The 15,471-nt window shown below is 47.8% G+C and overlaps 1 protein-coding gene and 1 non-coding gene across 2 annotated transcripts; one reads left to right on the top strand and one right to left on the bottom strand.

Moving 5' to 3' along the window:
• The first annotated feature begins 6,596 nt into the window (after positions 1–6,596).
• On the top strand, positions 6,597–15,357 carry LOC133077803 (zinc finger protein 543-like). The gene is made up of 3 exons (XM_061172545.1): positions 6,597–6,747; positions 7,499–7,553; positions 14,487–15,357. Exons 1-3 carry the CDS (start codon positions 6,597–6,599, stop codon positions 15,355–15,357), a joined length of 1,077 nt encoding a protein of 358 aa, XP_061028528.1.
• On the bottom strand, positions 7,254–7,326 carry TRNAE-UUC (transfer RNA glutamic acid (anticodon UUC)). The gene has a single exon. It is a non-coding gene; the product is annotated as a tRNA-Glu (tRNA).
• Positions 15,358–15,471: the final 114 nt, after the last annotated feature.

Raw genomic sequence — 15,471 nt, 5'->3', positions numbered from 1 at the left:
CAAATGTGTTCTGCCTAAGGTTGGGTTTTGCAAAAGCAGAACCTGACATAGGGTTCAACGACATATGATTTATTTAGGGGAAATTATCAGGAGAAGTTTAATGATAGAGTACAAGGCAAGGAAAAGAGCTAAGTAAGGGTGTAGGCTCAACTGGAATCTCCCTCAACCTGATCCCTTTTGGAGATCTGGAATGTAAATGGTACCACACATTTGTCCCACCTTGAGACAAGGGAGTGTCTTTTTGTAACTCCAGGTCAGACAGTCCTTAAATATTTCCCAGATAGACTGCTTTCTTTGTTTACTTTTTCTAAAACATTAGACTTACCTGTAACTGCAGGAATCCATATATGAGGCATTTTACTTGGTGTTATTTCTTTTATTTATTTACTTATTTATTTATTTTATTTATTATTATTTTTTTTTGGCTGTGTTGGGTCTTCATTGCTGCGCGCAGGCTTTCTCTAGTTGCGGCGAGCAGGGGCTACTCTTCATTGTGGTGCGCAGGCTTCTCATTGTGGTGGCTTCTCTTGTTGCGGAGCACGGGCTCTAGGCACGTGGGCTTCAGTAGTTGTGGCACGTGGGCTTCAGTAGTTGTGGCTCACGGGCTCTAGAGCGCAGGCTCAGTAGTTGTGGCGCACAGGCTTAGCTGCTCCGTGGCATGTGGGATCTTCCCAGACCAGGGCTCGAACCCGTGTCCCCTGCATTGGCAGGCAGATTCTTAACCACTGTGCCACCAGGGAAGTCCCATTTGGTGTTATTTCTGAACATGAATTTCTTCTTCTGTTGCAGAGTCTAGATTGCATAGCTATGATCATTCTAAAAAAGTCCATCAAAGGGCTTCCCTGGTAGCGCAGTGGTTAAGAATCCACCTGCCAATGCAGGGGACAAGGGTTTGATCCCTGGTCCGGGAAGATCCCACATGCCGTGGAGCAACTAAAGCCCATGCGCCACAACTACTGAGCCTGTGCTCTAGAGCCTGCAAGCCACAACTACTGAGCCCACGTGCCACAACTACTGAAGCCCGTGCACATAGAGCCTGTGCTCCACAACAAGAGAAGCCACCGCAGTGAGAAGCCCATGCACTGCAATGAAAAGTAGCCCCTGCTCGCCACAACCAGAGAAGGCCCATGCGCAGCAGTAAAGACCCAATGCAGCCAAAAATAAATAAATAAATTTATTTTTAAAATAAAATAAAATAAAAAATAAAAAAGTCCATCAAAGGGCTTCCCTAGTGGTGCAGTGGTTGAGAATCTGCCTGCCAATGCAGGGGACACAGGTTCGAGCCCTGGTCTGGGAAGATCCCACATGCCGCGGAGCAACTAGGCCCATGAGCCACAATTACTGAGCCTGTGCGTCTGGAGCGTGTGCTCCACAACAAGAGAGGCCGTGATAGTGAGAGGCCCGCGCACCACGATGAAGAGTGGCCCCCACTTGCCGCAACTAGAGAAAGCCCTTGCACAGAAACGAAGACCCAACACAGCCTTAAATAAATTAAATAAATAAATAAAATTTAAAAATAGCAACACATTTAAAAAAAAAAAGTCCATCAAAGAATAAAACTTCTCACTTGTTTTACAATAAATAAATAAATAAATAAATCAGAGTCCTACATTGAAATGCCTAACGTCTGTTTCACTTGGCTGTTTGACTCTAAAACAAAATATGTTCAAAAGTGAGACTCTAATATTTCCTCCTAACCTCCTCCATGTACACCACCACTACCCTTTCCATCTCAGTTAATGACAAATCCATCCTTCCGGCTTGGACGAAAACCTTGAGTCATCTTGATTACTGTAGTGTGAAGCTGATTAGGAGGTGAAGCCATGTTCTGATCTGAGGACTTGGAGCTGTGTAACCACAATCATGTGCAGATCCTCAGTAATAAAGATACTATATAATGAAAACACATGGCATCTTCTTAGTGAATTTTTATTGGATAAAGTTAATGTATAGAATGAAGTAATTGTGCATAATCTTGCTAGTAGACTGAAACTGGTGGGGAGTCACTTGCCTTTCACAAATGTTTTTCAGAGATACTTTCAAATCCTTTGGCAGATGTTATTGCCATTAGAGCAAACAGATCGAAATCAAGAAAACCAGAACGTTTATCTCAGAGTTTAGGTGGCCATTTTCTACACAATTCCACCACTGCAGGAAACGTCGTAGCAGGAAATGAAATTTGGTGATATCTCTCCTTTTCAAATAGATCTCAGGTGTCACACTACTAAAAGAAATGAACATGCCTTGGAAAATGGTGTAAGAAATACTATCTTGATATAACAGCTGGGTTGGATACAAATACAATCAGTGAGTATACAGGCAGAGGTGTTTTCTGACGGAAAAGCAGACAGCACCTTGCCCACGTGATTCAAAGCTTCCTAATATCTCTGCCTTTTTCTCCTCTATGGAGTCTTTTCCCTCTCGTCCCTCACCAGTATTGGAGCTCACAGAATGACTCTCAAGCTTCAGTCTCCCTGAAATTGAAGAGCAGCAAGATAATATTAGGTCGAATCTTTGAATGGACTCACTTTCTATCTGCATGATATCATGGTCTGGTGTGTCCCTTGGGGATCTTAGCCTTTGGGCACGTATGAAATAACACGTCCAAGCATTTTCCTTAGCTGCAGAAGACACGACCCGTAAATGGGGTGGTGGCCATTTAAGAAGCGAAGAAGCCTCGCTCCGCCTCTAGGGCCCGATGACATCGTTTCCCAGAGGCCCTCACGCGGACACCTCTGATCCTTTGCAGAGATTCCCGGAAGGGCGCCCTTCGAGGTGCCAGGTGGTGCTGCGGAAGCAATATTACCCAGGAGGCTCTGCGGCAAGAGGCGGTAGCTCCGGGCCAATGACTGTGCAGGACTGGGATCCCGCGTTGGGCGAGACTTACGGCGGCATTCTCGTGGCGGTTGTATTGGCTGCGCCTGCGTCTGTCCTCGGGATCGCACGCAGCTCCCGAGCCATAAGCGGGCTCGAGGGCCGGGAGCAGAAAGTCTCAGGAAGAGGCTTCCTCGCCTCCCTTCACGGAGGCAGGGCTGAGGGTGGGCGGGGCAGGGGAGGGGCGTCAGCTGAACCGTTGGGACCCTCCCTGGTCTCCTGCGTTGCAAGGCCCAGGTCCCTGGAAAGGGTCTCATGGCCGCGGCAGAGGCACAGACAGACCCGGCACTGGTGAGTGGATGGCCCCTCAGGCCCTTTGGACCTCCAGCCACATTATCCCGGCGCCCCCATATAGGGCGAAGTTGTCCTGGGTCTCTTCACTTCCCCTTAGTCTGCCTTTGAGTATGCGGGCCGTGGAGGCCGGTCAGTCAGTCCCAGCCTAGTGCCCTGAATCCAGGCCAGGGTAGATATGGAAGAGTTCCCAACTCAGTTAATCGATGGTCTGTGCAGGGGTGTCCCAGGCACTTGAACCACTAGGTGAAAATGCTGGGAGGTGAGGCTGAGCTGGGTGGAATTGCGAATCTCCATTTTGCCTGTTGGGGACAGAGTGGCGAGACAGAAGTCAGGTCTGGAATGGCAGGGTGAGGAACGGGGTCTCTTTTTGGGTTTTTTTTTTTTTTAAGCTATTTATTATTTATTTTTGTCTGTGCTGGGTATTTGTTGCTGCGCGCGGGCTTTCTCTAGTTGCGGCGAGCGGGGGCTACTTTTCGTTGCGGTGCGTGGACTTCTCATTGCGGGGGCTTCTCTTGTTGTGGAGCACGGGCTCTAGGTGTGCGGGCTTCAGTAGTTTTGGCATGTGGGCTCAGTAGTTGTGGCGCTCAGGCTCTAGAGCGCAGGTTCTGTAGTCGTGGCGCACGGGCTTAGTTGCTCCGCGGCATGTGGGATCTTCCCGGATCAGGGCTCAAACCCGTGTCCCCTGCATTGGCAGGTGGATTCTTAACCACTGCGCCACCAGGGAAGTCCCGGGGTCTCTTTTTGGGTTGATGGAAACGATAGAGGATTTGGAGGCAAGGAGGGAAGGGATCTGATCCAGGTTTTAATAGGTTTCCTCTAGCTGTCAAGTGGAGAGCAGGCTTGAGAGTGAGTGGAGTCAGCAGCAGCGAGGGAACTCCCTGCAACCCCCACACATACATGGAGCTCCCCGTTACACATAGTGTCTTCAGCCATCCTCCCAGCCCAAGTGTGTGTTGCAGATGTGCAAAGCAGGTTTTGGAGCCCACAGCCTGGGTGCAGCTCTAGACTCTGCCACTGCCCAGTAGCAGGAAAGTCTGCTACGTCCTGACCGCTGTTTCCTCTGCTGTGAAATGGGGCTAATCCCAGCGTCTTCTCTTTGGGGTCCTTGTGAGAGATGAGTGGGGCAGGGAGTGAAAACCACTGCATGCAGCACAGTGTACCCAGGAATGCTCAGGAAATGCTAGTTGGGCTATTCGTTACTCTGATTTCTAGGGTCCAAGGAGGCCATTTCCCTGGTTTTGTCCTGAAGGCAGTACAAGCGAGAGAGAAATGGGACGTCTCAGAATCCGCTCTGTACCTGCACCATCTGAACGGACTGAGCCTTAGGAAAGAGCTCAAGCAACAGTATGGAGACTTCAGTGTACATTCTGTCCATGCCCTTCCCAGGGCTGTGACCTTGAGCAAGTGTCATCGCTGCCCTTGTCTCCCATCTCTTGGGGTTAATGAGAATGTTAACATTTCCTCCCCCGGCTTGAGGTGATCAGAGAGGGCATATGTGTGATATGTGTTCCCCAGTATCCAACCAGGTAGCATAACTCCAGACACTTTTCAGGGAGCAGAGCCCCTTGTCCTATGATGATCTTAGGGACTCACCCAGGGGAATCTGGTCCTTTATTCAGTTGAGGCCTGGAGGGAGAGGGAGAGCCTGCGGACCAAGGCACAGTGGGTGCAATATTTTTGGAATCACTGCTCCTCTGCTAGGAGTACCCTTGGGCAGGCTAGGATCCAGAGAAGTCACTGGATTCATCTTGGCAGTTGCCATCTGTTTACAGTATGCAAAGCTGGCTTGCCATTTACAGCAGTAAATTCAGTTTCCTGTTTAAGACATTTCCTTTTATGTGAAAAGTGAGTCCATTAAATATTGGGTGATGGTGCTGTGTGGGAATGTGGTGTGCGTTTGAATGTCAACACACAGCAGGCCCCAGGCTTCTCTCCAGCATGTGACCCTGTTTACTCTTGTCATACCCCAGTCACCATCAGGCGTTGTCTTGTGTATTTGCTTTCTGTTCCTTCATTCCAGTCGTGTGGCCCCTCCTCAGAGAGGCCTTTCAGGATTTGCCCCCAGGCTCTCTAATCTCCCCACTCTGTTTTCTTGTCACCAGAACCCTCAGGGCCATCTGACATTGTCTTGCTCAGTTACTTGTTGAGGATCTGTGCATCGCTGTTTGCTGCTCTATATCTAGACCTAGAACAGGGCCAACCCTGTATGTAACAAGGGCTCAGTAGCTGGTTGGAGAGCTGGTGGGCGCTCATTACAGTTAGAATCAGTTCAAACCCCACCATGGCCCGCAGCAGCTGTCCCTCTGACTACCTCTGTGCTGCCTGTGTGTCCTTCTCCCCTCCCATCCTTCCCCGGCTCACTGCCCTCCCAGCTACACCATCCTCCACTTGCCAAGCTCTTACCACTTCTCAGCCTTTGCCCTTGTAGTCCCCTCCGCCTGGAACACTGTCTCCCTGTGCATTGTTCAGGCCTCTGCTCAAATGCCACCTCTTCATTGAGGTAGGTCCTGGTCTTTTTTTTTTTTAATTAACTTATTTAGCTTTTATTTATTTATTTTTGTCTGTGTTGGGTCTTCATTGCTGCGCGCGGGCTTTCTCTAATTGTGGCAAGTGGGGGCTACTCTTCATTGCTGTGAGTGTGCTTCTCATTGATGTGGCTTCTCTTTGTTGAGGAGTACAGGCTGTAGGTGCGCGGGCTTCAGTAGTTGTGGCACATGGGCTCAGTAGTTGTGGCTCACAGGCTTTAGAGCGCAGGCTCAGTAGTCGTGGCGCACGGGCTTAGTTGCTCCGCGACATGTGGGATCTTCCCAGAGCAGGGCTCGAACCCGTGTCCCCTGCATTGGCAGGTGGATTCTTAACCACTGCGCCACTACGGAAGTCCCTCCTGATCTTTTTAATCCTAGCTAAAGTACCCGCTGCACCCACATGCTTGGGATCTGGCTTGGGATCATGCTTGGGATTTTCCAGGGTGTTTGAGGAGCAAAGAGGAAAAATAATCATAACAAAACAATGGTTGGGGGTGGGATGAATTGGGAGATTGGGACTGACATATACACACTAATATGTATAAAATAGATAACTAATAAGAACCTGCTATATAGCAAAAAATAAGAAAAAACAACAATGGTAACAGTGGGCTTCCATTGGGCCCTTGATTTGCTCTGAGGGACTGTGGTTATGTTTCATTTCATTCAATCCCCCCACCTCCTCAGAGTTAGTTTCTGTTATTATACAGAATGCTTTACAGAAGAGGAACTTGAGGCTCAGAGACGTTGTTACCTGCCCAAGGTCACACAGCTCTCAAGTAGTTGAAACTCACACCTTGTCCATCGGCCACCAGAGCCTGTGTTCCCAACTATAGTAGGCTGGGAAGGACAACACCTAAATTAAACAGGCTCTGATCCCATCCAACAGCCCCAAAGCGCATGATGCTACTCTATTTGACTTTTGAGGCACCAGTGACCTTCAAGGATGTGGTTGTGACCTTCACCCCGGAGGAGTGGGAATTACTGGATCCAGCTCAGAGGACCCTGTACCGGAAGGTGATGCTGGAGACCTACAGGCTCCTGGTCTCACTGGGTAAGGCTTCTCCTCACCTCCATGGGGGGTCGGGGGGGGAGACCTGCAGCCTCCTTCTCTGTTCCATCCTCTCTCTCAAGGCCCGGATGGTGGAGAAGGTCTCTGGAGCTGCCCACCCTCCTCCCCATCGTCCCTGCCATGTTCTGGGCTCGCCTTCTCCTGCCTGCTCTCCCTTTGTCTCCACCACGGATCATCGGGCAAGAAGCATGGTCCCCCTCATGGAAGGAAGCGGAGATCCCAGGAACAGGATGTCCTGAGGAGCTGTCCTCAGGAATGTGTGCCTGTGCCCTGGCTCTGGGTTTCCTCCTGGCTTCTCTCTGTGGCTCTGCTCGTGTCACTCTCTTTTCACAACAGCTTTGGGTAGAAGTGGGCATCTCAGTCCTTGCTCTCTGAGACCCTCAAATTTCTTATCTCTACTTTTCTCTGCGTGTTTCTGTCATGCATTTTCTGTGTAGGTGTTTTGTTTGTTTGTTTGTGTTTGTGCTGTGTGGCTTGCGGGATCTTAGTTCCCCGACCAGGGATTGAACCTGGGCCCTCGGCATTGAAAGTGCAGCATCCTAACCACTGGACCACCAGGGAATTCCCCTGTGTAGGTGTTTTTGTGAAAGGAAGTGACCACTTGAGCCCACACTTCCCACAACCTCTTGCTCCAGCACTCAGCCCAGGCTCAGCCTGGGACCCTTATGAAAGATTCCCATGAGGGGGATCTGACTGGCCCAACCTGGTTGGGTCAGGTGACCCCACTGCCCAGTTAGCGGGGTCGTGGATGATGAGCTGATTCTCCAAGAAGGGGGAGAGTCAGGCAGGTCCCTAGGAGGCATCTGCCATCCATGCCGCCCATCATCTTTGTAAACAACACAATATCATTTGGAAGTCTTCTTTGGCCCTCGGTGTCTGTATGACCATCCCCTTCCTTCGGCCTCCCCACACTCTCTGCTGGGACCACAGATGATTTTAGAGGACACACAGATGTATCACCAGATGGCTTTGATGGACACCCTGAGAAAGCTGTTTCCCTCCTGACTCGTGGCAGGAAAATGTCTCAGCTCATGCTGAATCGTTCATGCCTTCCACCCATGACCGTTGCTGATTTCCCTTTTCAGCAGAGGGAGCGGCCTGCAACTCTCACACCCCTGAGCAGGCTGATGAGCTCTCTGGGACTTAATCACCTTATTTTGATTTCATTGTTGTGTTTTGATGGTAACCTTTCATTTGTAGCAAGGGAAATGTTTTCCCATTTTTCTAGAGTGATAAGAGATTCCCTTTTTGAAGAAATTGATTTAAGAGGTTTGGTTGGAAGAAAAGCCTTTAGTAACAATTAGTCACAGCTAATGTCCCCTGAGCACTGACGCTGCATCAGGCCTGTTCCAGGCACTTGCCCTGCTCTGCTCACTGAATCCTGTGAGGTGCAGGGTTTTCCTGAAGCTGCCTGACTCTGAACCCAGTTCTCTCCCCTCTGGGGACCTCCTGCCCAAAGGAATCAATCAGATTTTGGAGCAAAATATTTTATTGTGATAATTTAAACTCTTATATATTATTCAGTGATATTATTACATTCTTAATGTTATTACTTCAGTAAAATGCACAGTCTTATGTATCCAGCCCAGTGCATGTTTTACTCATGTACCTACTATTGTGGCTTCCACCGGATCCATCTTTGGAGCATCTCCAGCCCCCAGCAGGCTCCCCTGCCTCACGGTATAAGGAAAACACAGCCGTGGCAGTGTTTAGTTTCTCGGGAAGATAAAATGCTAACATGTGAGCTCAACCTTAGAAGATGCCCCTTCGTGGTGAGATGCAATCCTCTGCCTTCCTTGGTGGTCAAAGCCCTTTCCTTTGTGAAATGACGCTGAAAGGAGATGAAAGGTGATGTCTGTGGGAATGTCCACAGTTACCCAAGTTACCATGTGGGTTTCCCCGTGTCTGCCTCTTTTGTGGTTCCTACAATGCACAAGTTGGGGAATCACCAAGAAGGCCCCTCGTACCATCCCCTGGTCCCCGACAGTTAAATCCTCACACTCACATTCCCCCCAAATCAGCAGCCCACTTTTTCCCAGCTGCTGACCCCACACAGGGCTTCTGAGCCGTTTTCTCCCCAATGCGATGCTCAGCAGGCTGGGCTTCGGAACCGGGCTGCCTGGTGTTGAATCCCAGCTCAGTTGCCTTTGGACTGTGGCAGGTACTGAGGCCAACCCTATTCTCTGTTTTCCTGCACCTTCTCCCAGTGCACGGGTCTGCTTGGGCCTCATCCGGGTCCCTCACCAGCCACAAGATACTGCAGCAGTGACTGGAGCAGTCGAACACCCAGTTCACCCCTTCCTTCTCCCACAGTCAAGGCTCTCCCTTCTGACTGACTGAGCCACAGACTTAAGTCACTGGTCTGCTTGAGACTGCTGATGGTTGGGGGTACCATTTGCAAGTTGATGGAGACCAGGGCTTTCATTACGCCCAGGTGCCAGAATTACCCAGGGAGCCTTGGAAACTACTAATGCCCAGGCCTTACCCCAGAGATCTAGTTTGAACTGGTCTGTGGTGAGAATCAGGCGTCACCTGGTGAGACACACTGACTTAGATTAATTAGAAAACAGCTGCGGAAGGAGTGGGTGACTTTTCCAGTGTCCCGTGGTTGCATGTGAGTGGGGTGTACACCTGCCCAGTGTTGGGTTCTATAGGATGGAGACTATTGGGTAGACATTGTCCTAGGCTGGTGTTTGTGCCTTGGTTTCAGGATCCAGGTCAGCTTTTTTTTTTTTTTTTTTTTTTTGCTTACATGGGAGCACCATTATTCTGAAATCTTCCCTGTCCTGAATACCACACTCTATAGAGAGGGTCCTCGTGGTCTTTACAAAACACCTTTGTCCTTTATCTCCACAAACAGGGCATCCTGTTCCCAAACCAGAACTGACCTACCTGTTGAATCCTGGGCAAAAGCTATGGATGGTGAAGAGAGGCTTTTCCCAAAGTTCTTCCTCAGGTGGGTTGCCGAGAGCCAGGCAGTGGGGGTCACTACAGCATGCAGACCGGGAGGGACTGCTGCCTCTGAAATTCCGTGGAAGCTTCTTGTTGGGACCTCCCTGGGGACACCAGTCACATCCAAGATGTTGAAAAGGCCAGAACCAACCTTGAACAATCATTAGATCCCTCATCCAGCCATCTCCAAGTCCTGTCCATTTTATACCCCGCATCCATTTCCTGAGTCCATCCCCTTCCTGAGCGTCACCATTACCACCATTATCAACTCTCTCGTCATCTCTTGTCTGCGTAATGCTGCACACCCTGTTGTCTCTGTTCATCTGCTCTGTGCATCCGCCCAGCTCTGTCTCCTGCACCAGCTCTCCCAGCCACTCACCTTATTCCAAACCTTCACCACTCCCCAGCTGCTGGGGCCTCATCCTATGAGAAAATTCATGTTGGAAATAAAGATTGCTTACTTCTCTTTCTCTTTCCTCAGTCCTTTCAGACTCATCTGTATCTGATTGCTGCCTACAGCTTCTGTTCTCACCTCCCTCTGAAGCTGTGACCAGTTCCTGCACCAGGAACATCTCCCACCTTCTTGGGAACTCTTTTCATCTCCTAGTTCCTTCCTGAGCTCTAGAATGGCCTCTAATTGGTGTGACTATCTGTACAACCAGCTTCTTAGAAGAGGTGTTTCATTCTTAGAAGAAAGGTCTACACTAGACTTCCATACATCCCCTTCACTCTTTATTTTTTTCTGCTTTTTCAAAACTGAAGTGCAACTGACACATATCAGTATTCATGAATCTTAAAGGACTTAACCTGATGATTTAAAAAAATTTTTTTAAGATTAATTAATTAATTTTATTTTTGGCTGCGTTGGGTCTTTGTTGCTGTGCACGGGGTTTCTTTAGTTGCAGCGAGCAGGGGCTACTCTTCATTGAGGTGTGCAGGCTTCTCATTGCAGTGGCTTCTCTTGTTGCGGAATACAGGCTCTAGCTGCAGGCTCTAGGCTTCAGTTGTTGTGGCATGCAGGCTCAGTAGTTGTGGCACACGGGCTTAGTTGCTCCACGGCATGTGGGATCTTCCCGGACCAGGGCTCAAACCCATGTCCCCTGCATTGGCAGGTGGATTCTTAACCACTGCGCCACTAGGGAAGTCCCAACCTGATGAATTTTTACACATGAATAAATCCAAGTAACCACCATTCAGGTCAAGATACAGACCTTAGGAGGCTCCTTGTGAGCCCTCCTAGTCCATACTACCACCTACGAAGGTAACCTCCAATACTCAGACACTGTCAATGAGTTTTCACTGTTCTCGAGTTGATAAAACAGAACTTCATAGTATGTTTTCTGCCCATCTTCTATTGATCATCAGGATGTCTATGAGATTCATTAATGTGGTTGCAAATAGTTGGAGTGTGATATTTTCATACTGTGTAATATCTCATTATAGTAATATATTGCAGTTTATCCATTCTCCTGTTGATGGACATCAGAGTTGTTACCCTTTTTTTGGATGTTATGAACAAAACTGCTATGAGCAGGTCTGTTGGGCATATACCCAGGATTGGACTGGCTCAGACATGGGATAGGTGTATATTCAACTTTAAGAGAAACCGCCAGACAATTTCCAGTGTGGTTGACCATCCCGCACTCCCACCAGCCATGTATGAGAGTTCCCATTGCTCCACATTCTCATCAGTGCTTGGTGTCATCTCCTTACTCTTTGTGGCACTCTAGAGGAGAGTCTCAGGACCACAACACTGAACTGAAGTGTTTCTTTCTTATACCCATACCTCCAGCACAGAGATAACCATTTTGCATAATTTGGATTTATTATTCATTCCTTGTTTTGTGGTAACTTATGTTATTACAAAATCTATTTCCTTGTAGATGTAGAGCTATTCAGATACTGTTTCTTCTTATGTTAGTTTTGGTATGTTGTGTCTTTCAATCGGTCCACTTCATCTAAATGTTCAATCCATTACTTTTTTTAAAAAATAAATAAATTTATTTATTTATTTATTTATTTTTGGCTGCATTGGGTCTTTGTTGCTGCGCGCGGGCTTTTCTCTAGTTGCGGTGAGCAGGGGCTACTCTTTGTTTCCGTGCGTGGGCTTCTCATTGTGGTGGCTTCTTTTGTTGCAGAGCATGGGCTCTAGGTGTGTGGGCTTCAGTAGTTGTGGTACGTAGGCTCAGTAGTTGTGGCTCATGGGCTCTAGAGCGCAGGCTCAGTAGTTGTGGTGCACAGGCTTAGTTGCTCCGTGGCATGTGGGATCTTCCCAGACCAGGACTCGAACCCATGTACCCTGCATTGGCAGGCGGATTCTTAACCACTGCACTACCAGGGAAGTCCCAATCCATTAGTTTTAAAAATTGTTTTATCATACCTGTGTGTATACATGTGCGTATACCTAGGCAATATATTGTGTAGTTTTTTTTTTTCCCTCAAACTTTATAAAAGGAGTATCCTCTAGTCATCTGAGCTGGCTTTTTTCTTCAGTGTTATGTTACTAATATTTATCATACATATAGCTGTAGTTCACTCATGTTCTTCAGCTGTAAAATATGCTGTTGCATGAATATACCACAGAATATTCATTCTCTTGGACATTTACTTTTTCCCAGTTTTTCACTCTTACAAACAATGATGCTGTGAAGATTCTTCCACATGCGTCCTTGTGCACATGTGCAGGAGTTTCTCTCTTTTTTTAAAATAAATTTATTTATTTTATTTTTGACTGCATTGGGTCTTCGTTGCTGCGTGCGGGCTTTCTCTAGTTGCGGTGAGTGGAGGCTTCTCTTTGTTGTGGTGCGCAGGCTTCTCATTGCAGTGGCTTCTCTTGTTGCGGAGCACAGGCTCTAGGCGCGCGGGCTTCAGTAGTTGTGGCACGCGGGCTCAGTAGTTGTGGCACACGGGCTTAGTTGCTCCGCAGCATGTGAGATCTTCCCGGACCAGGGCTTGAACCCGTGTCCCCTGCATTGGCAGGTGGATTCTTAACCACTGCGCCACCAGGGAAACCCAGGAGTTTCTCTTGATATTGTTCCTAGGAGTGGAATTTTGGATAACTAGGTGCCTGGAACATTAAGATGATACCCAGTTGTTTTCTTTTTCTTTTTTTGTTTTTTGGTCGCACTGCACAGCATGTGGGATCTTAGTTCCCAGACCAGGGATTGAACCCATGCCCCTTGCATTGGAAGCGTGGAGTCTTAACCACTGGGCCACCAGGGAAGTCCTACCCAGTTGTTTTCTGAAAGTGGATATAATAATTTTCACTTCCAATGTCTGAGCGATTTCATTGGCCCATATCCTCTCCAATATCTGATATTGCCAGGCTCCTTAATTGTGGCCAGTCAAGTGGATGTAAGAGTATCTCAGCGTAGTTTGTTTTGCAGCCCTTCATTACTAAGAAAGTTGAGCAACTCTTTATTTGTTTAGTGGCCACATGTGTGTCGTCTTTTACTAATGTCAGTTTATGAATTTTTTTGCCACAACTTTCTATTAAGATGGTTGCTCTCCTCTTTTAGATTTATCAGATTTTTTGCATATTCCTGACACTAATCTTTTACCCATCATATGTGCTGCAGTTGTTTTCTACTAGCGTTAAGCTTGCATTTTTATTTTCTTTAAAGTATCTTTTGGTGAAAAGAAATTCATATTTTGTTTAGTCATGTCAGTTTATCTTTTGTTTTATGATTTCTGCTTTTCATGTCTTGCTAGGAAATCTTTTCCTACACCAAAGTAAAAAAGATATTCTATTTTTCTATTGCTCACGAAAATATTTTGAAATTTGGCTTCTGCCATTTAAGTTGTAACGAATCTGGAATTAACTTTCTGTGTGGTGTGAAGTGGAAATGCAAAAACATTTTTCCTCACCTGGGAAATCAGTTTTTTAGCTGCATTTGTTGTATAGTCCCTTCTTTTCCCACTAATCTGCTATGCCACCTCTGCTGTATCTCTGTCTATACCTCCACCATCCTCGCATGCCCTGCAGTTTCCTGGACATCCAGGATTCTCTCTAGACTCTGCACCTTTGTACACTCTGTCTGCTTTGGCTGTGATGCCTTCTCACTTTCTGTATCTGTATCTGGTAACTACTCCTAGTTATTTAGGACTCAGACCTCAAGACACCTCTTCTGGGAAGCCTCCCCTGACATCTTTTTCTCATCTGGGCTGGGTTAGATGCCCCCTTTTCAGTGTTCTTGTAGCACCACGTGACGTCCTTTCTTAGAACAAATACAGCACACACAGTATCATCATTACCCTCTCCTTGGACAGTGAGGAGGGGACTCCACTCTACCTTCTCTGGCCCCTGCCCCAAATTCTCCTTGAGGCTGTCCCTTTAAAGGTGTCACGAATCCAAGGACTAGCAAAAAACAAAACAAAACCCTGAGTTTCAGAAATGTGAAAACCCAGCTGGTGTCAGGTATCAGGGGCACATCTCCATCTTCCTTTTCCTGCTGGCTTGGTGATTTTTATTTCTTCTGTGTTGGTATTGCTAATATGCGTCTTTTGTGTATTGGATTCCCTTCAGGTGACAAAGCAAAAACCAAGACCACAGAGACTACTGCTTCTCAGCCAGCCTTGTTTGATGGATGCTTAGTCCAAACGTCACTGACTCAGGAAGGCTTCAGTGTTTCTACTTTGGGGCAAGCCAGGAAACCAGAAGGAGTATCAGAAAAGCAGGGAGGGCACGTGAGGACAGGAATAGTCCTTCACAAGAAAACCCTCCCTGGAAAGGTGAACCCTGACTGTGGTGATTTGGAAATACGTGACAGTCTGTGTTCAAAAAATTTACAGGATAGAGTGTCTACAGCAAATGCTTCTCATGAGTGTGAGTCACGTGGATCAAGGGAAGACCCGTTGTTTCGTGGAGGGAAGAATGCCTACAGATGCAAAGCATGTGGGAAAGGGTTTGTCAAGAATCACTTCCTTGTTCGACATCAGCGAATTCACACTAGAGTACAACTCTATAAATGCAAAAAATGTGGGAAGCCCTTTCTCAAGAAAGCAGACCTCACTGGACACTACAGCATTCACATTGGGGAGAAATGCTATGGGTGCGTCGAGTGTGGGAAAGCCTTCAGCCGCAGGTCACACCTCACGGAGCACCAGCGGATTCACAGTGGAGAGAAGCCCTTTGTGTGCATCGAGTGTGGGAAAGCCTTCAGCCGCAAGTCACACCTCACGGAGCACCAGCGGATTCACAGTGGAGAGAAGCCCTTTGTGTGCATCGAGTGTGGGAAAGCCTTCAGCCGCAAGTCACACCTCACGGAGCACCAGCAGATTCACAGTGGAGAGAAGCCCTATGTGTGCGGTGAATGCGGAAGGGCCTTCGCCCACCAGTCTGATTTCATTTGGCATAAGAGAACCCACACTGGAGAGAAACCCTTTGAGTGCAAAGAATGTGGGAAAGCGTTTAGTGACAGCTCTTCTGTAACTCGACACATGAGGTGTCACTCTAGGGAGAAGCCTTATGAATGCAGTGAGTGTGGAAAGACCTACAGCTACAGCTCAACCCTCACCACCCATCAAAAGATTCATAGTGGGGTGGAATCCTACGAGTGTAAGAGATGTGGAAAGGCCTTTCACCAGAAGGCAGAGCTCAGACAACATCAGAGATCTCATACTGGGGACAGACTTTTCTAAAGTAACTATTGTGGCAAATAGTTTGGCCAGAGGAAAAATGTTCCTTGGCATATGAGAGTTCATACCCAAGAGAAGCCCTGGCCTCCCTCACATGCTCAGTTCTTGCTTGACTGT

The sequence above is a fragment of the Eubalaena glacialis genome, chromosome 18 (genome assembly GCF_028564815.1).
Source record: "Eubalaena glacialis isolate mEubGla1 chromosome 18, mEubGla1.1.hap2.+ XY, whole genome shotgun sequence".
Taxonomy (NCBI): Eukaryota; Metazoa; Chordata; class Mammalia; order Artiodactyla; family Balaenidae; genus Eubalaena; species Eubalaena glacialis.
Note: the sequence above shows the minus strand (reverse complement) of the source record. Positions and strands in the feature narration are given on the sequence as shown.